We start from the raw sequence: 21,271 nt of genomic DNA, 5'->3' as shown, positions 1-21,271 counted from the left end.
CCTTACCTCTTTTAATGGCAAAACCTGCTTTCAGAAGAATCTTAATTATTTTCCTACCTTTGTGGAAAACTTCTTCTGCTGATTTACCCCACACAATGATGTCATCGATGTATTGTAGGTGTTCTGGAGCTCCACCCTTCTCCAGTGCAGTCTGGATCAGTCCATGGCAAACAGTAGGGCTGTGTTTCCACCCCTGGGGCAGTCGATTCCAGGTGTACTGGACACCCCTCCAGGTGAAAGCAAACTGTGGCCTGCACTCTGCTGCTAAAGGAATAGAGAAAAAGGCATTAGCAATGTCAATTGTAGCATACCATTGGGCTGCCTTTGACTCCAGTTCATACTGAAGTTGTAGCATGTCTGGCACAGCAGCACTCAGTGGTGGTGTAACTTCATTCAGGCCACGATAGTCTACTGTTAATCTCCAGTCCCCATCAGACTTTCGCACTGGCCATATAGGGCTGTTAAAGGGTGAGCGAGTTTTGCTGATCACTCCTTGGCTCTCTAGCCGGCGAATCAGGTTATGGATGGGAATCAGGGAGTCTCGGTTGGTGCGATACTGTCATCGATGCACCGTGGCAGTAGCAATTGGCACCTGCTGATCTTCAACCCTCAGCAGTCCCACAACAGAAGGGTCATCTGAAAGACCGGGTAAGGTAGACAGCTGTGTAACATCCTCAGTCTCTACAGCTGCTATACCAAAAGCCCACCGATACCCTTTTGGGTCTTTAAAATACCCTCTCTTGAGATAGTCTATGCCAAGGATGCACGGAGCATCTGGACCAGTAACAATGGGGTGTTTCTCCCATTTATTCCCAGTTAGGCTCACTTCAGCCTCTAATACAGTCAGTTCTTGAGATCCGCCTGTCACTCCAGAAATGGTGACAGTTTCTGCCCCTTTATGATTCGATGGCAATAGGGTACACTGTGCACCAGTGTCCACTAGGGCTTTATACTTTTGTGGCTCTAATGTGCCAGGCCATCGAATCCACACAGTCCAATAAACTCGGTTGTCCCTCTCCTCCTCCTGGCTGGAGGCAGGGCACCTCTAATGTTGACCGTAGTACCTACGATTATCAGATCGGTTCCTACCTGGTCCGTAGGATCGCCTACCGTAGGTTGGAGCAGCCTTCTTCCTGTCAGAATCCTTTCTCCTACCTGCTTCATTTTGCAACTCAAGTACCCGTGCCTGTAGGGCTGAGGTAGGTTCTCCATCCCACTTCTTCATGTCTTCTCCATATTCACAGAGGCAAAACGACAGAATATCTCGCATCAGGTTTGATTTGTCTTGAGTCGGAGGGTGTTTTTTCTCTTGAGTAGGAGGGCGTTTCCTCTTAGCAGCTGCAACATGAGTCTGTACAGGGAAAGAATGGAGTTTTTCCTCCACCTTGGTTAGTTTATCAAACAGTTTATCAGTTTGCTCAACTAATTTCTGGGTCATTTGCTCTATTTTCTCAGTCAGTTTCTCAGTCATTTTCTCGGTGGTCACAGTCAGCTTCTCAGTCATTTTCTCAGTCATTTTCTCGGTGGTCGCAGTCAGCTTCTCAGTCATTTTCTCAGTGGTCACAGTCAGCTTTTCTATGGCTGCCACAGAAAAGGGACGAGAGAGACTGTCTTCATACTGTCGTACCTTATTAACCACTTCATTTACGGTTGGTGTGTCAGTATCAGATCCTCCCCAGACCATTGTTGACAATGTGTGGGAATATGTTGATGGTGCACTTTGTACAAACTTTTTTAGCATAGATTGTTTGCATGGCATTTCATCAGGGTCTACAATCACTTGCCCATCACTATAAATCACCTCTCGCACAGCCATTTCTCTCAGGTACTTAATACCTTTTTCCATGTTGGTCCATTTACTTGGACGGCATTCGATATCGTCCTTAAAGGGATAGCTGTGCTTTATGGCTGACACCAGTCGCCTCCAGAGACTGAGAGTGCTTGTCTTTCTCCCAATCTCTTTATCAATACCTCCATCCTTGGCCAGGTTTCCCAATTGCCTAGCTTCTCTGCCATCTAAATCTAGGGTATCTGCCCCATTATCCCAGCATCGGAGCAACCAGGAGACAAGTGTTTCACCTTCATGACGACTAAAGTCCTTCCTGATATTTCTCAGATCTTTCCTAGAGAAGGATTTAACAACTACCTCTACATCTGAGTCCTCCTGTGGTGAGGCTGCCCTAGAAGGGGCCTCTCCAACATCTGCTCTAGAAGGACTCTCGCCTTTGTCTGTTTTCAAAGGTCTCTTTCCCTTATCTGGTCTTGAAGGACCCTCCCCTGGATCTTCTTCAGAACCCTCCCCCAAGCTATCTGACTTGAGGTGGTCTTTGTCGTAAGGGGTAGGGGAAGGAGTTGACCTCTTCTTCTTCCTCCTGGTTACCGGGGCAGCTTGTACCGATTTTGATGGAGTTTGAGTAGGTTTGGTACTGGTTGTAGTGGTTGCAGTAGCTTGTGCCGGGACAGGCGGCGGAGGGGCCGGTGTTGTTGCGGTGGGGGGGGCGGCTGCCGGTGGTGCCGGTGCCGGTGCAGGCGGCGGCGGCGGAGGAGGCGCCTGTGCCGTTGCGGTGGGGGGGGCGGCTGCCGGTGGTGCCGGTGCAGGCGGCGGTGGTGCCGGTGCCGTGGTGGTTGGGGGGGCGGCTGCCGGTGGTGCCGGTGCCGGTGCAGGCGGCGGCGGCGGCGGCGGAGGCGCCTGTGCCGTTGCGGTGGGGGGGGCGGCTGCCGGTGGTGCCGTTGCTCTGGGGGGGGCGGCTGCGGCCGGGCCGGGCGGGGCTGCGGTTTGTGCCGCTGCAGATCGCCGAGCGGCTGCGCGGGTCTGAGTGGCGGCAGCGCACGGTCCCCTCCAGCTCCCCCTGCACAGATGTTTCACAAGAAACCACCCCTGCACCACATTCAGAAGCACCAACAACAAAATCACGATCTTAACAAGGTACCAGTCCTTATCCTCAGAGCCCAGAAGGTTTCCATGCCCCAGCTCTGAGGGTGTCACATTAGCATAAGTATCAAAGGGCGAAGTAAACATTCCCCAGGTAGAACCGACAGTATAATTAATAACAGAATCCATCACCTGATGCCCGAGATATACAGGTAGAGCCGTTACCCAACTCATCGTGTTATACATCTGAATTGCAAACCACACCAACATAGCACCTTTAAACCTTCCCATAAAAAGACAAAGAATAAATGAAGTTTGCAACGCATTTGACAGGTTAGACCAAGCTGACTGCATTAAGGTCCAACAAAGCTGTTTAAAGGCATGATACATGATTTCGTCTAAGAACGACATGATGCAAGCTGTCTGTTCTAATCTCTGAGCAAGTTGGAATTCAAACTATTTGGACAATTTATCACAGCTCTGGTGGAGCACTGTTCGAGCCCCACGTTGGGCGCCAATTAATCTGTCGTGGTTTAGGCCAAATCCACCACTGGGGACCCGAGGGACCCCAGATGGGACCGACAGATGCTCCCCTCTACCCCTCTACAAAGAGAGAGGCAGAGGAGGAAAAAGAGACTTAAGAGTTTAGAAGAAACTAAACTACTTTAATGAAGTATTAATAATAAAATAAAAGGAAATAATGAAAAATATATACAAAACCGTATCAAGCTCCCGAGATGACAATCACGTCACCGGCTGGCACTGGGGCAGTCCCAGGCTGGACTCAGTAACGGACGGGAACTGGATTCCGGATCTGGAGTCAGGATTGGGATCACAGGCAGAGAGAGTCCTCCTCAGACGTCGGCCATTGAAGGAAGAGCCCGTGACCCTTTGATCCCTCAGCTTTTATACTGAGCATGAGGCAGATGGGATGGAATACCCTGTTGGTCAGTTTTGGGTCACCTGTCCTGTCCGCTCCTCCCTGCAGGTGGGACCCCACTATGCTTTTCCGCTTCCGACCCTCCAACGTGGCAAATAACAAAGTTGGTTGGCCTTGGCTGTTATGACAATAAGTGTAAGCAGGAGCCTCTCTGCACACCATGCCTGGGCATCAGCTATAAACAATTGGCCTTATCACTCTGAGAGAGTGAACACTGTCTGCACAATATGCAGTTAATTTCAGTTGTTAGAAGAGGCCCAGCTAAGAAGCGAAGTTACTGAACAAAATTGGTTCTGTTTTACCTCAAACCAGGACACTTGTAAAAAGTCCCTCTCCAGCTTTCCTTTAGGCCCCCTTCAGCTACTCGGTGTGCTATAGGGTCTCCCCGGGGTCTTCTCTTCTCCAGGCTCAACAACCCCAACTCTCTCAGCCTGTCCTCACAGCAGAGGTGCTCCACCCCTCTGATCACCTTTGTGGCCTCCTCTTTTCCCACTCCAACAGATCCATGTCCTCCTTATGCTGGGGCCCAGCAGCTGGATGAAGCACTGCGGGGTCTCCCCAGAGAGAGTAGAGAGGCAGAACCACCTCCCTCGCCCTGCTCGCCATGCTGCTGGTGATGCAGCCCATGATGCGGTTGACTTTTTGGGCTGCCAGCACACATTGCAAGCTCATCTTGAGCTTCTCATCCACCAGCACCTCCAAGTCCTTTTTCTCAGGGCTGCTCTCAAGCCATTCTTCACCCAGCCTGGATTTGTTCACAGGATTGCCCTGACCCACATGCAGGACCTTGCCCTTGGCATAGTAGAACTTCACAAGGTTTGCACAGGCCCACCTCTCAAGCCTGTCCGGGTCCCTCTGGATGGCATCCCTCCCCTCCAGAATGTCAACCGCTCCACACAGCTTGGTGCCATTGGCAAACTTGCTGAGGGTGCACTCCATCCCAACATCCATGTCACCAACAATGATGTTAAACAGCACCAGACCCAGTACGGACCTCTGAGGAACACCACTCGTCACTGCTCACCATTTGGACATGGAGACCTTGACCACAACTCTAATTTTCTTTCCAGTGGCTGCTGTGTTTCAGATTTGGTAGGAAAAGAATGTTAGTAATGCATATTGTTTTAGTTGTTGCCAGGTGTTGTTCATATTTTTCAAGGACTTTTCTTTCAGCTTTCCGTAGAAGCTCAAAGGGGCCGAGAGAGAATGATGGAATGGGCAATGAAATATTCCATTCCACAGAAGTCATGCTCAGTATTTGGATGGGTTTAACCAGGGGGCGGGTACGTGCAAACGCTGCTCGGGAAGGCACCAATTCACTGAGTGGTGACAGTGACTTGTATTGTCATTAGTAGCAGTAGTAATATTGTTGTTGCTGTTGTTGTTGTTTTCCTTTTCTGTTATTGTTCTATTAAACTCCCTTTACCTCAACGCATGACTTTGGGTTTTGTTTTTTTTTGTTTGCTTATTTGTTTTCTTTCCCTTTCCACTCTTTTTCACCCTCTTCTCCCTTTCATCCTGGGGGAAGGGGGAGAACTGCACCAGTGGGTGCATGGTCCTAGCTGCTGGCTGGGGTTAAACCACGACACCTGTGCTGAGGCCTCCAGAGCTGGAGGCAGCACTCCATGTGGGGTCCCACGAGAGCAGAATAGAGGGGCAGAACCACCTCCCTTTCCCTGCTGGCCATGCTTCTTTTGATGGAACCCAGGACACAGCTGGATTTCTGGGCTGTGAGTGCACATTGTTGGCTCATGTCCAGCTTTTCATTGCCCCATACCCCCGGGTCCTCCTCAGTGGGGCTGCTCTCAATCCCTTCATCCCCCCGACCTATACTGATATGGGAGGTTGCCCCAACCCATGTGCAGGACCCCGCACTTGGCCTTGTTGAACTTCATGAGGTTCAAATGGGCCCACTTCTCCATCTTATCCAGGTCCCTCTGGATGCCATCCCATCCCTCAGGCAAGTCAACAGCACCACTCAGCTTGGTGTCTCCATCTTGGGTGATTTCTCACTTTGTGGGGCTCCATTCCAGGCCCACCCCAGGCAAATGCTGCTTCTGGAGAGCCCAGGGGATCTCCAGTAAACTCCATTTCCCCCTTGAGAATAAAGTCGTCTGTCACGGCTTGTATGTGACAACCTTGGCTATGTCACTCAGTGACCAGCCATTGCTTCCACTGTCACTACATGCTGACGAGTGAGTCCTAAATCCCATCCTCGAGCTCTAAAAGAACCCAAAAGCAACAGTCCTTTTGGGGATGCCATTGCTCAGGCCTTCTCCTGAGACCAACTTTTAGAAGAAAGGACCAGTGTTTCTGCATAGCACAAAGTAGATCCCATTTTGTTATAGGGATGCTGTGAGAGTTTCAGTCCTGACCTGGTGTTAGACACTGTTATAGAGGCACCAGTGGAGAGATAGTGGGTTAATGCCTCTTTTGAAGTGGAAGGCATCGAAACCTTTCTGCAGGAAAAATCTAAAAAAAAAAGTAAGAATGAAAATAAGAATGAAGAGAAGAAAGAGAGCTCAGGATTGGCGTAGAACATCCTATGAGTCATCTGTGGAGAGAGATGGTAATTTTATTGCTGCTTAGAAGGTGACCATGAAATCAGTTTCTGAATGGAATCTTTGAGCTCCTGGTTCCTCATGCTGTAGAGGAGGGGGTTCAATGCTGGAGTCATCACCGAGTACAGAAATGACACAACCAGGTCCAGAGATGGGGAGGAGATGTTGGGGGGCTTCAGGTGGGCAAACACTCCAGTGCTGATAAAGAGGGAGACCACGGCCAGGTGAGGGAGGCACGTGGAAAAGGCTTTGTGCCGTCCCTGCTGTGAGGGGATCCTCAGCACCGCCCTGAAGATCTGCACATAGGACACCACAATGAAAACAAAACACCCCAATGCTAAACGTGAACTAACCACAAGAAGCCCAACTTCCCTGAGGTAGGAGTGTGAGCAGGAGAGCTTGAGGATGTGGGGGATTTCACAGAAGAACTGGTCGATGGCATTGCCCTGGCAGAGGGGGAGTGAAAATGTATTGGCCGTGTGCAGGAGAGAACTGAGGAACCCACTGCCCCAGGCAGCTGCTGCCATGCGGACACAAGCTCTGCTGCCCAGGAGGGTCCCGTAGTGCAGGGGATGGCAGATGGCAACGTAGCGGTCATAGGCCATGACTGTGAGAAGAGAAAACTCTGCTCCGAGCAAGAAGAAAAGCAGAAATACCTGTGCAGCACATCCTGCGTAGGAGATAGCCCTGATGTCCCAGAGGGAATTGGCCACAGCTTTGGGAACAGTGGTGGAGATGGAGCCCAGATCAAGAACAGAGAGGTTGAGGAGGAAGAAGTACATGGGGGTGTGGAGGCAGTGGTCGCAGGCGATGGTGGTGATGATGAGGCCGTTTCCCAGGAGGGCAGCCAGGTAGATGCCCAGGAAGAGCCCAAAGGTCAAGAGCTGCAGCTCCCGTGTGTCTGCAAATGCCAGGAGGAGGAAGTGGGTGATGGAGCTGCCATTGGGCATTTTCTTCTTTTGGGCACAGGGACCTTTTCAAAATGTAAAGACAGTGACAAGTTAGGGTAGAATTCATAGAATCATAGAATGGTTTAGGTTGGAAGGGACCTTGAAGATCACTGAGTTGCAACCCCCTTGCCATGGGCAGGGACACCTCCAACCACACCAGGTTGCTCAAAGCTCCATCCAGCCTGGCCTTGAACACCTCCAGGGTTGGAGCTTCCACAACTTCTTTGGGACACCTATTCCAGTGCCTTAACACCATAAAAGTGAAAAATTTCTTCCTAATATAAATCTACCTTCTTCCAGTTGAAAGCCATTCCCCCTCAGCCTATGTCTACATGCCCTTGTAAAATGTCCTTCCCCAGCTCTCCTGTAGCCCCTTTAGTTACTGGAGGGCCACAATAAGTTCTCCCTGGTGCCTTCTCTTCTCCAGGCTGAGAAACTCTAAATCTCCCAGCCTGTCCTAATAGGAGAGGGCCTCCAGCCCTCTGATCATCTTTGTGGCCATCCTCTGGACCCACTCCAACAGGCCCATGCCCTTCTTTTGTTTGGGGCTCCAGAGCTGGAATTCTCTGAGTATAATCTATCCAATTTCTCATAAAACACCCCCAAAACACTTTTACCTTTCCAGGAAGACCTTTTGTGAGCTCAGATTGGTGCTGTCTGAGGGTGCCCCAGAGAACAGGAGGTTGTGCTGTTGGCTCTGCAGGACTCAGACCCGCCCTACAGCAAAAGGAAAATAGGAACTTGGGGTGATCTCAGATTAAATCCACTTTTGATAGCAAAGAGCTGTTCAGCATTGTGGCTCCCAATGCACCCGACTGCAGAGCAGAGCTGTGGGGATGTTGTTGTGTTCGTACTGTTTTAGTTGCCCCAACACACCTTAGGAGTGTTTTTAAGACAGAAATCCTGCTGCGCCTTGTGGGTCCTGAGACACAAACGGGCTGTCATTGCAGGGGGTTGACTAGGTGACCCGTAAAGGCCCCTTCCAACCACACCATTCTAGGAGTCTACGATTCTGTGGCACTGGTGCGAGCAGAGGAATGCGCCTTCCAAGTGCATCTCTCTAAAGCCCTCAGCCCCTCTAATCGTACCTGAGGAAGACCTCAGCTCTGCCCTCCCAGCCAGGGACACAGAGGGCTCAGACAGCTGCCCAGCAGCGTTTCCATGGCTTTAGCACCACGATGTCTTCTCTGTGGGACTGCTAGATAACACAGAGATGCTGTGGGAGAACTGTGTCCTTCTGGAGGGCAGCCTGCAGCCCAGCAGGACCCCTCAAAGAAGGAATCACTTATCTTAAATTTGCTTATCCTGAAGGCACGATCAGGTCATTTCCAGCCGCATACACTGTGATTCCCAGAGCGCCAAAGGCAGACAGGATGCAAGTTGGCTGCTTTTCCTCCATGGACATACGTGCACGAAAGTACGTGCAGTGTTGGTGTCTCAGCTGCGCTTCAATCCTTAGCCCCCCCCCACCAGGGAGTGTAACAGTAAGAACAAGGGCAGACGGGAGAGAGGGGATGCCAAAGTACCTCTGCCAGGGCAGGCAGGTGAGGGAGACACAGTCGGACACTTGAGCATATATCTCCTCTGTGGTGGTCAGGTTGCTGGAAAGGCAACTCATGACCAAACCCGCATGACACGAAGGGCAGAGGCTCTGCTGTGTGAGCGAGGGGACCAGGGGTTGCTCCAGGGAAGGCATCTGCACTGTCGGGGAGGGCAGGGAGATGCCTGTATCCCCCTTCCCACAGCATTTCTGGGAGCCCGGCTCTCTTCCTCCCTGCCCATGACTCTCTTACCTGGAGCTTGTCTTGGCCAGGACCTGTTTCTCTGTCCCCATATCTCCTCCCTCTTCATGCTCACAGACCCCATTCCGCCTGCTGCGTGCACAGCTCTGCCCTGCAGACCCCTCCTGGCATCAGGGCACTGCCCAGGAACATCTTCGTGTGCAGGGGTTAACGAGAACCTCAGACAAGTCCTATCAACAAATGGGGTCTCAGAGCCTTGTGCACGGTGGAGAAATCCATTCCCATCTCTCCCTGCCCATCCAGCCGACCAAGAGGAGAAAACTCACAGCATAGACTTATTCCCTTGCGGGTGAATAGTTCCTTGACATTGTTTTTCAAAAGAACCCTCTGCAAATGTCCTTGGGGTGATCTGGAGCTGGGACCAGTCCTCAACCCTGCAGTTCCCTTGCACAAGCAGAAGTAATCTGCCTCACTGGCGGTCACTCCTTCCACCCACAGCTTCTCCACACAGCGCCATGGGAGCTCCCCAGGCAGGGTGAGAGCTGACCCTGGCAGGCGGCAGAGCCCCTGCCTTGGCACACAGCCCCCGGGGTGCAAGGACCCTGCTGGCAAGGACAGCCCTGCCCACCCCTGCCTGCACACCCAGTGTCACCTCCTGCAGACGTCCCCAGGAGCAGGCAGCCATCGTGCCCTGTGCCTCTGATGGCGGGGCAGGGAAGCCCTGCTCTGGAGCACGTCCTTCTCCTTTGCCCCAACCATGGAAGGTGACAGCTTTAGATAGTGCCAGGAGCTGCAGCTGCACTGCCCCGCAGCCAGAGACTTACTGTGCCGAGGGCTGTGGAGATGCCTCCCCTGGTGAACACTCCGCTCTGCCCTCGCTGCCTGCAGGCAGTGCCCTCAGCCCTGCTGCGCTGTGCAGAGGAGCTGCTCCTGGGCAGAGCTGTCTCTCTGCAGCGCTGCCCGCTTGCCAGGAGCTCCCTCCGTCCCAGCAGCCCGGCCCAGCTCAGCAGCAGAGGACCAGCCCACGGTGGCACTCTCTCTGTCCGCTCTGGGCTCCCTGGAGGTGTCCCTGGGGCTCCAGGGGAACCGCCTGTGAAAAAGGCTGATGCAATCTCTCATGTTCCCTCCCTCAGGTGGGCAGAGACACTTACTTCCAGCAGTGGTATTTCTCCCAGCTGAAGAAGAGCTGGCCATGAGTACCTCCTCTTCTTGTCCCATCAGTAGCACACATGGGGTCTTGGACTCTTGGTACCAGGATTCCTTATGGCAAGTCACCACTTGCCTGGTGCCACAGCTGGGGGGCTTCAGCCCAAATGTGCAGCAATGATCTCAGCCAGTGTCTGAAGGAACTGGGCTTTTTTAGCCTGGAGAAAAGCAGGCTGAGGGGAGACCTTATTGCTCTCTACAACTACCTGAAAGGAGGTTGTAGCCAGGTGGGGCTTGGTCTCTTCTACTAAGTAACAAGCAATAGGACAAGAGGAATTGGGCTCGAGTTGCACCGGGGGAGGTTTACATTAGACATTAGGAAAAACGTCTTGACTGAGAGGATTATCAAGCATTAGACCAGGCTACCCCGGAAGGGGTTGAGTCACCATCCCTGGAGGTATTGAAAAGACATGTTGGGGTGGTGCTGAGGGACATGGTTTAGTGGTGGACTTGGTTAACAGTAAAGTCAATGATCCTAAAGGTCCCTTCCAACCTAAACGATTCCATGATTTTATGATTCTATGATTCTATGATTCCATGATTCTATTCTACATAAATTCTGAGAGCCAAGTTACAAAGAGAGAGGGAAAAATAGGTGAAGCTGTATTTTCTAGACTCACTAATTCTCTGTCAGTAAAGAGAAGGTCCCACAGCCTGTGGGACGTTTTCATTAGTTGGCCCTATGGGAAGTTTTGTTTCTTGGGTCTCTTGGCTCGAGCCTGCTGCGTTCCTATTTCCAGCAAGGGCAAAAGTTCCCGTTCAGGTATCAAACTTTTGCCCATCCTGCCCGGAGAGCCAGGACAGTTGTGTCACACAACATTCAGTGTCAGAGTGAAGATGGAAAAGAAGTGTGAATTGAAATGATTAGTCCTCCAATGGAAACTCAAATCCTGAGCTGGCTGGACCACATTGGCTGCAGTTAGACATAAGTTACCTGAGACAAATGTGAGTTCAGACCTGGTTGGCAGAGTTTCTCACAGCCCTCACTGAGGAGAGCAGGGTGTTGCGAAAGGGGAGCACATATCTGTTCCTCAAATCCCAAGGTAGTGCCCAAAACATCTTTCCCTTGGCCTCTGGCATCTCATGCCTTGAGATGCAAGAAATGCTGGGCCTTCTGTCAGTAATCCTCCAACAATCCTTCAGGCGGTTGTGTGAGTTCCCTATCAGTATCTAAAAAAAGTAACACCTTCCCCCAAAACTAAACAAACAAAAGCCCCACCAATCACAAAAGAACAATCCAAAGTCACCCACAAACATTAATCTGCCTAAATCTAAATGCAGCAGTTTGCATCTTGGACTGCCGCTCTGGGCAGTGCCAGTGAAATCAGTATTTGCAGCGTGAGCCGTGATACCCCATCCTCAAGAACAAATCCAACGCAGTTCAGAGGAAGGGTGGTCTTTCAAAAGTCACTGTGTGTGTCCCCAGGTGGCATGGACACTGCTGATTCCCCACTCCAGAGCGGCAGAGGCTGGAGCCCCTTTGCATGATGGACTTCTTGCCAGGAAGCCACAGCTATGGGGGTGTCTCACCTGGTTCTTACTGTCCCTTAGCTCAGCATCCATTTCCGTGTATTTCACTCTTTTCTATGTCTACTCTTTCTACATGTCGGAATGACAGAAAAGCAAACATTTCCTAAAAGTTTGTCATAATGTCCTTGCTATAGACAAGAAGCCCATCAACCCTGGAGGCAGCCAAGAACATTGCCATGAGCACCAAGAAGATCCAAGAAGCTCAAGGCCTCTTCTGAAGGGCAGCAAATTCTTGCAACTGTGATTTGAGCCTGGAAGTGGGAAGGAATTTTCGTCTGTGCTTGGAGGAGGAATAAGCGTGTTGTGGCAGTATGTCAGGGCCGAAGGCCCTTGCGCAAATCAGGGATGATGGAGACATTTCCATCTTGTGTGCGTGCCTCAGGGCAGGAAATGGGGCATGCCCGCTGCTGGGGGTGTGTGTACTCAGTCAAGCCTCATGAGCTGACCTTGTTCTCTCATGCAAGAAAGAAGAAAACAGGAGGACTGAGTTTGCCATACCTCAGTCAGCCAGTGGGAAACAAAAAAGTAAAGACATTGGGAGAGGAGGGTTGGAGAGGGGGAGACAGATGAGGAGAAGGAAAGAGGGGGAAAAGTGATGATTGCTGTGTTAAAACATCGGGAAGCCAAGACCCAGCTTGTTTGCCTGTCTTCTGAAGATGGATCTTGGTTTTTCTTTTCGGGGGGGTGACCCTGTCAGACTAGCTTTCACAGTTGTCCTCTGCTAGGAAGCCCAGAGAACACGAGGGCTGGCATGCATCTACTGGAATTTAGACGTGTCCACTAGCGGGGCTTGATTCAGCTGCCCACTTCTCACTGCCAATAGGGAGGTGCCCTGAGGAGTCCCAGGCATGCAAGAATGGCAGCCCTCAGCTTGGCTGGGTAACGGAAGAGGAAACAGCATGTTTAGCGTAAGTTTTCTCCCACTCCTGGGCAGGTGTGGCATTTCACAGCTCCCACCTGCAGGATCACAATCGTGTTTACTTTAAAGAAGGAAGCAAGCCAGGGAAGATTTGACACTCTTCAACACCAGACCTGTATTTCTTTAAGACACAAATTCCCCTCTCCCACTTCTCATTCCACAACCAGTCCACAGATTCTGCACTTCTAAAGATGGACCTGGGACACAAAATATGCACTTACGAATTGTCCATGCTTGGTCAAAGGAGACCCACAACCTGTGCCTTCCTGGTGGATCTCAACTAGTATGAGCTCTCGACGCAGGCCACAGTTTTTCTGAGTGCATTTCCTAGAGCCCCCTTGACCTCCCTGTTCTGCAGGCTGTAGAGGAGAGGATTGACCATGGGCGTGAGGATGGTGTAGAAAAAGGAGAGCACTTGATTGAGCTGCCTCAGTGAGGCTGTCCTGGGTATCATATAGACAACGACGAGGGTGCCATAGAAAACAGTGACCACCATGAGGTGAGAGGAGCAGGTGGAGAAGGCCTTCTGCCTCCCCATGGTGGTCGGGATCCTCAGGATCGCAGCTATGATGCAGATGTAGGATACCAAAGTGACTACAAACGGGACGACTACATCCAGAAAACAGATTATGAAAGTCACCAGTCTAAGCATGGTGGTGTCACTGCAGGCGAGCTCTAGCAACGGGGCAAAATCACAGAAGAAGTGATCAATTGCATTGGGACCACAGAAGTGTAACTTGGAAAATTGTCCAGTGACTATGGTAGACATCAGTAATCCTGCTAGCCAGGACCCAGCCGCCAGCTGGAGACAGAGCTTCCAGTTCATGAGGCTTGCATAGAGCAGGGGTTGACATATGGCCAAGTACCGATCATAGGACATGGTGGCCAGCAGATAGCACTCGGCACCTGCAAAACAGCCAAAGAAAAAGAACTGCGTCATGCAGCCTTGAGCAGAAATGGTTCTGTCCCTGGTTAGCCGGCCAGCAGCCTGGGCAGGATAGTGGAGGTATAGCAGATTTCTACACTGGATAAATTCCCCAGGAAGAAGTACATGGGAGTGTGAAGATGCCGATGTGCCACCACCAGCACAACAACGAGGATGTTGCCAAACATGGTCACCATGTAGATCATGAGAGAGAGGATGAAGAGAGGCACCTGAAGCTTGGGGACGTTACTCAATCCCAGCAGGAGGAACACCACTGGTGAGGTCTGGTTGTCCCATTCTTCTTTCTCCATGAGGTGCTGTAGGACCTTCTTTTCCCCATGAGGCAGGAAGGGAACCTGGGGAAGGGCATGTGTTTCTGTGTTTTTTGTGAAAATGAACTGGGAAGAAGTCACTGCCAGAGACAACATGGAGGTTTTCCCCCATTTGACTGAATTCCGACTTGGTTTAGGGGCACTATTCCTGGCGAAAGGGCAAGAAAAGGTTCTTTGAGAGGGCCAAACTGCTCTTCTTTGAAGAATCTCCTCTGATTAGAGAGGTGAGTTGCCGCATCGAGGTGCCTATTTCTGTGGAATGAAAGAGAATGTTCATTTGATCATATTAGATTGTGATGCGTGAAGTTATTGCCAGGAATACCCACCATAGGTTTTAGCCAAATTTCAAGCAACAGAAAGACGGGCCAGAGAGGAAAACTCCATCATGCAAAAAAGCCTTTAGGGGAACGCATCGTGCCATAGACAGCTTCTTTCCACTGAGGAAGAATGGACACCGAAGAGGGCTAGTGGTCTCAACTCCCTGAAACATTTGCTTTCTGATGACGCAATTCTGTCCCTGGACAGTCCATCTCTTTCCACTGACCAAGAGTGGCCAGGACTTACTAGCTTGGTAGCTGAAGGCACTGCAAAGGGTCTGTTAGACAGGAGACTCACAGGCAGATATGAACTTGGGAGAGAAGGGTGGGGAAAACGGGATTCCAGAGAAGAGGTACCTGAGGTTCTAAGCCAAATGAGGAAAAGCGATGGTGCACAAGGAGGAGGCAAAAAAGACAGGGGTGACGATCATTTGCTGGACATCTCTTCCTCCTCACCTTACATTTCTGGGTGCATTTGGGCTGCCTCCCTGCAGCAGCGCAGCACCTGGACCTCAGCATTGCCACCTGAGTGCTCAGGGCTCCCTGTTCAGCACTGCAATGAAGACACAAGAGTGTCCTGGGGGTGAGTGGGGGCTGAGGCGGTGCAGGATCCTCATGAAGCACAGGTTTCCAGTAAATGCCTGATACACACCTGATTGCCTGCCCAGGGAACGCCTGTGGCTGAAAGAGAAAGCCTACACCACCTCTCTGGGCTTCCATAATACTCGGGTCAGACAAAACACTGTCCCTGATGATGCTCTGCCTCAAACTTCACACATTTTACAGAGAGTTGGAGATGGCCAAGGCAGGCACCTGGTGAGCCCAGAGAGTTCCTGGGATGGAGGAGCCCTTTGACTCAGTGAGTCAGCGCACCTACACTGGGATGCATTGTTCCAGAAGGTGCTTCCATGGGGAGGGTGCCCCAGAGTCAGTGCTCTCAGTAAATCACACCCCATGTGGATGGCTGAGAGACAGCTGTGAGAGAGCTGAGGCATTGAGGTGAAGCCCTAAGACACAAGCAAGATGGAGAAAGAGACAGAGAGAGAATAAGAGTTGAGACATTAAAGGACGTGTGTTGGCATGCTGGCCCCATACCCTCCTCTCCAACCTCTTCATGTCCACGGAGGTGTCCGAGTGCCCATCAGCTGATGCCCCGCAGCTCTGTCTCTGCACTGACAACCACGCTGCCTCTATCTGTTCAGTGGCGTCAAGGACCCAGGGAGGGTATCCAGAGGAAAGAGTGAGCTGGGATAAGAAGACGTGCAGGACAGGGCTGTACCAAGACACATGGTCCCACTTCCTAGTGGCCGCTGTGCAAAGAGCCACTGGCACATTAATGACACCCACCTCAGCAAGCCCAGCACCTACCTGTAGTCCCCAGCAGGATGTCACAGCCCTTCCTCTGAGGGGAATGGAGCATGAAAGGCAAGGTCGGGGGGCTATCTCCTGCCTCTTCCCCATTCCACCCTCCCCTTTCCAATTCTTCCTGCAGACCCTGACCCATGGCTTAGTCGCTGCTCTTGTCCTTGCACTCACCTGTCACCATCTCCTTCTGAGAGTCTTCAGCAGCACCTGAATATCCCCTTCTCTGCAGTGCCTCCCGGGTTTATAGAAGAGGCTCCTGAAGGTTCCTGCTGCAGCTCAACTCTCTGTGTCACAGAAAGTGAGCCCTGTGCAAGTGAAGCCCCGGGGGGATGAAAGCCCTGAGCTGCCCTCCCTTGGACCTCTGTGCTCTTCGGAGGCGGGGAAACAAGCTGGGGAATGAGCCGTGATCTCTTCCAGCTCACGGAGCAGAACTATAATGAGATGCTCCTCACAGCTTCTCCTTCTAGACTCCACGAATGGTTGTTGGGGAGGAAGGAGTGATTTCCTCCAAGCTAAGGAGACTGGAAATGTGGGACAGGATAAGTCCCTCACAGGGGTGCCAGGCTCTGCCCTTTAAGGAGAGAGGAAACCCAAACCTTCCCCAGAGGCCAAGGTGCTTCAGTTGCTGGGGACTAAAGTGAGCTCAGCTGCTGATCTAGAGTGACAGTTAGGACTCCACCCTCCTAGAGGAATGGTGCACAGGGTTCTCCTTGGCTCCAGCTTTAGGTTAAGGGAGCTGACTTAGGTTAAGCTCTGCTGACTTGCTCCTCATGACAGGTGGACCCCTCAGGTCTCTCCTCTGAGTGCAAAGGGAGAGAAAGACCCTGAGACATCATTTAGGGTAGCAACTGCACAGAGCATTGTCTCCAGTGGAGTCAGACTTGGTGGTCAGGGCTGTGTCCCAGTAGGGTCTTGAAAACTTCAAAGAGTGGACATTCCATAGCCTGCCTGGACAACTTGTTCCAGTGTCTGTCTGTCTGATGTTCTTCCTGTTCCAGGTCAGAATCTCCCGTTTCAGGTTATAGAATCATAGACTCCTAGGATGGTTAGAGTTGGAAGGGACCTTAAAAATCATCTTGTTCCAACCCCCTGCTATGGGCACCTTCCACCAGTCCAGGTTGCTCAAAGCCCCATCCAGCCTGGCCTTGAACACCTCAAGGGATGGAACAGCCACAGCTTCTCTGGGCAACCTGTGCCAGTGTCTCACCACCCTCAGAGTGAAGAATTTCTTTTCCCATATCCAATCTAAATCTCCTCTTTTCCAGTTTGAAGCCATTCCCCCTCGTCCTATCACTACATGCCCTTGTAAAAAGTCCCTCTCCAGCTTTCTTGTAGGCCCCCTTTAAGTACTGGAAGGCCACTGTAAGGTCTCCCTGGAGCCTTCTCTTCTGCAGACTGAAGAACCCCAACTCTCTCAGCCTCTCTCATTACCAAGGCTAATGGTTTCTTCACCAGCAGAGTCCTTTTGTAACTGTAAGGTTGCAGCTGTTCCTGGTGGGGGTCTCTGCAGATCCATCTCTGATCACACATGAAGCCTTGCTCCAGATGTGCCCCAGCTGTTGGTGGCTCTTGATGTGTGTGAGGCCAGAGCGGGGGGACAAGGGGCCCATGAGCAGCCTTCCCTGAGCAGATCCCACCACCCTTCAGGCACACTAGCTGAAGGGGGGTTTAGCAGGTGGGTGGGACAAGACAATCTCCAGAGACCCCCTCCAAAACCCTACCGGTGTGATCCTGGGATTCTGTGAGTGATCTGGTTTGAGCCAGTGCACCTGAAGGAATTTTTTCCTGGATGAAATTTACATTCACTCTTGGCTCTAGTTAAGGTCTGACCCATGCTTTAACTCCAGATGAGATCTTCTGTCAAAAACAAGAGCATTTTTCCTTTCCCACTTGGGTTCTGATAGTGACTCCCAGACACCTTGGCCACCTTTTTCCTCCACAAGACAGCTTGCTTCCAGACACTGCTCCCCTGACTGAAGGGAGCTGAGGGTCCTCACTGGTGCCTACCTGAGGCTGGTGGCAGCTGAAGAAGCGTGTCCTGATCAAACGGTGCAGGTACAGTCTGGAGAGTTAGGCCCAGCAAGGACTCAGAGCCCATTTTGCCAAGTTGTACCATGCTGTTCCTCCAGGAGTTCCTCAGCTCTTTTAGCGTTGAGGTCTATGGTCAGCAGGGCCCCGTGAGCCTTGTGCAGAGGGCAGGAGAGAGCCAGTCAGCTTTCTTCAGCCCATGAGTCTCTCTAGGAGAAGACCCAGGTCTGCCTTAGGCACTGGTTCTATCCAGCTGCTGGACCCTGGTCTTCATGGTCTCCTCATTGCCTGCACCCAGGCATTGGAGTCCTACAGGCCCTGCTCCAGTTGCTGGAAGACAGACCTCGTATCCTCCTCACCGGTGATTCCAGCTTGAAGTTCACTGCCATTCACACATGCCCACTAAGAACAGAGGATGCGCCCGCACAGAAGGTAGTTGGAAATCGGCTCCAATGAGAACACGGGACACAGGCTACTGCAGGGCTCCATCAGAGAAGCCTGCTGACTAGAAACCTGTTTCCACTCACACGGTCCCTTTTCCCCCCTTTGCTCTGTTTTCCTATTTTTTTGCCAAACCACTTTCCTGCTGGTTCTGTTTTCCTTTACACTCAAAAGGAGTTTTCCAGGGCTACACACAACAGGGACTTATCCGAGAGTCCCGATTTCAGTATGTATATAGCAACACACGGATTATGGTGCTGTAGGCATCCTAGTCAAGGGAAGGCTTAAAGGGAAATTGCAAGGAGACTTTTGCAATGGCTGCGTGGGTCTGTAGAAGAGATGCTTCTGAAATGATCATAGAATCATAGAGTGATTGAGGTTGGAAAAAGCCTTTAAGATCATCGAGTCCAACTGTTAACCTAACACTGCCAAGTCTAGCAGTTAATTTTGAAGGTGACTCATTTTGGCTCATTTTGGAGCTGGTTAATTTTGAAGGGGGTGACTCAACTCAATCCTTTGGTTCCATGTCAATCCCCTCTCTCAGACCAGTGTCTCCTCTTGTCGATGTAGATGATGAGTTGGGAGGGTCCCTGGACCACCCAGGGGATTAATGACTGAAGTGCTCTGGCTGCACACTTGCACAGGCTTGATGCCCAGCTACACCACCATGAGAAATGTAACAGAATTCATACAGCTTTTGCCAGAAATATCAGTTCCTAGCTGGCAGTCCAGAATACCCATGCAAACCAGCATGGCTGGAGAAGCATTTCCTGAGTCTGAAGACAAGTGGGCTGGATCAATATTTGTCTCATGCCATTGGGTAAAAACACAGAGAAAAGCAGAATCCTTACAGAGGGCAGTTCTGGTGTCCCATTTCAAGAAGGAAGAGGAAGCCCAAGAAAAGGGAAGGAAGGGTCAAAAACACAACATGGTATTAGTTACCCTTGTCACGCATTCAACTGACTGGGTACTGAAATTGATCCTCACAACCGTACCACATCTTTCCTGAAGACCTTTCCAGTCATTCCAGAGTGGAAAGTCCTCCTTTTCACACCGCTGATGGTGATTTATCTGCTCACTGTCACGGGGAATGCAGTCACCATTGCCGTCATTTGACTCTGCCGCTAGTACCACACCCCCATGGATCCCTTCCTCAGCACCTTGTCCTTCTTGGCCATTTGGTTCACTTTGGTCATTCCCCTAACATGTTTGGCAGTCTCTGTGGCTGCTTACAAGTCACAGACCTTCTCCTCTGTCTTCCTGGGCCCAGCTGAGTTTAACCTATGTGTTGTGATGTGTTTCCTTTGCTGCAGTGCCATTTGCAACCCCTCATACTACTCTGTCCTTACGAACTCCTGGTTGTGCTCCATGCTCATCTTTAGCTGCTGGGCAATGACAACTCTATCCATGCTCAGCCCACCAACTTGTATGCCATCGGACCCTCTGTACCCAGTGTAGAGACTGCTTCTTCTGCGGCATTGTCCCTTTGCTGGGAGCAGCCCGCGTGGGCTCCAGCTACTATGAAACATGAGCGTTTCTCTCTCCTCTTATTTTCAGATAATTTAGGTGTCACCCAACAGATTAAGAACACACAACCCTTTGGGTGTTTGAACTGACCCAGAAAATGGAAACTGGGACTGTGACCTCTGTTGCACTGACTCACTATGCTCATCCTGCTGTAGGTGACTGAGCCTGAGCCGCATACAGCCAGTGGTTTAACCTCAGAAAGTTTTCCAGGCACAGCCAGTGCAGAAATGCCCCTGTGCCAGACTAGAGGCAAAGAACAAGCCGGGCGATTGGGTTCTAAGACAAGCCTGAGCCCCAAGTTCAAATGTCCATGCAAGCATGGGGCACCGCCCTATACTGAACTTCCCATTTTACTCTTTGGGTAAGTGCTACCCATTCTGCCCTGGGACAGAGCCTGCGGGGACAACACAGGCTGTGGAGAAGCTTTGCATCCCTGCTTCAAACCCACCATCTCTTTCCGTCCCTCTCCTCCCCTTGCATTTTGAATCATCCTAACTTTGGGGGTCATCTGCTCTGCTTCTTTCTATGTCTAAAAGCAAGTGCAAAGATGAAGGGGAAAACATCAGTCTTCATTGCATGTATTTTTTCTTGTGCTTCCTTCTGTTAGATGTGTATTTTGATGTAAAAAAAAAACAACAGTAAGTTAATGAGTCAGAGATTTGAGACTTGAATAATGAGTTTCATGTACTTTGTTGCAGGTGCCTATGAGAACTTGCTTCCCCAAGGCTCCCTCTACAGTCAATGGAGACACGAGAAAATGCTAGAGACTGGGTCCTCCCAACCCATAACTGGCATGCCAAAGAAAGATTACAAATCTCTTCCAGACACTCTTCTCTCGCCCTGCATTTAGGTCAGGACATTTGGTAGTAATAGCAATGAGCCGCTGTTTGGAAACCACTGCATTTCGGCACAGACAAATGTCAGAGGAGACCGTGTGACAGAGTGTGTGGAACCATGGTAAATTTCAATCATTATTTAGAATACTGAAGAAGACAAGTTCTATGTGGTCCCTATTCCACCCCCTCCCCCTTTCCGGAAGAAAGCGAGAAGAGAACAAGAATCTGTGGAGGAGAGCAGGGGATTACAAAAGAGGTGCTTGATATTACTTGGTTTGAAATCAACAAATCCTCAGGGATTCCTAGCCCAAAAAGGCAAGTACTGAAAAGTACATAAAAGAGCTTTCAACATACACATTTGATTTGATTTGATTTGATTTGATTTGATGTTTAACATTTGTGCAATAGAAGAGATGAGTTTGGCACATAGGTATGACAGACGTTTGCAATAGGTCTGAGTGAATTTGGAATTTCCCAGGAATGGGCTGAAATGGCTAAAAGCCTCTTTAAAATCTTCTGTTCTGCAGAAAGAACCCTTTGTGAGTGTTTGAAAAAGGTAGAAAGAAGACGACAAATACTCTGGGGACTCTAACTGAAATGTAAAACATAAAAGCCAGGGTGTGAGAAATGCTTGGAGGACTATCTCTGTGTTCTATAGGAAGACTGCAGGAAAGGAAAGAAGTAGAAGAGGAAGGACAGACCTTGTCATCCAGACCATGAAATTATCACACTTGGCTTTCTGCCGTGTTCCTGCCTCGGCAGGTTGAACTGTAATTCAGC

At 50.8% G+C, this 21,271-nt stretch overlaps 1 protein-coding gene and 1 pseudogene across 2 annotated transcripts; both read right to left on the bottom strand.

The window, feature by feature from the left end:
- Nucleotides 1-6,387: 6,387 nt before the first annotated feature.
- On the bottom strand, nucleotides 6,388-7,323 carry LOC309684570 (olfactory receptor 14C36-like; the record flags this gene model as incomplete). The annotated part of the gene is made up of 1 exon (XM_082500459.1): nucleotides 6,388-7,323. One exon carries the CDS (start codon nucleotides 7,321-7,323, stop codon nucleotides 6,388-6,390), a length of 936 nt encoding a protein of 311 aa, XP_082356585.1.
- A 4,912-nt stretch (nucleotides 7,324-12,235) lies between these two features.
- On the bottom strand, nucleotides 12,236-13,851 carry LOC309684569 (olfactory receptor 5AP2-like; annotated as a pseudogene). Its single transcript has 2 exons — nucleotides 13,136-13,851; nucleotides 12,236-12,253 (listed from the first exon to the last, which is right to left on the bottom strand). The product of its transcript is annotated as an olfactory receptor 5AP2-like (transcript).
- Between the last annotated feature and the right edge of the window lie 7,420 nt (nucleotides 13,852-21,271).

This window comes from Vanellus vanellus (assembly GCF_965231255.1).
Source record: "Vanellus vanellus genome assembly, contig: HAP1_SCAFFOLD_33, whole genome shotgun sequence".
Taxonomy (NCBI): Eukaryota; Metazoa; Chordata; class Aves; order Charadriiformes; family Charadriidae; genus Vanellus; species Vanellus vanellus.
Note: the sequence above shows the minus strand (reverse complement) of the source record. Positions and strands in the feature narration are given on the sequence as shown.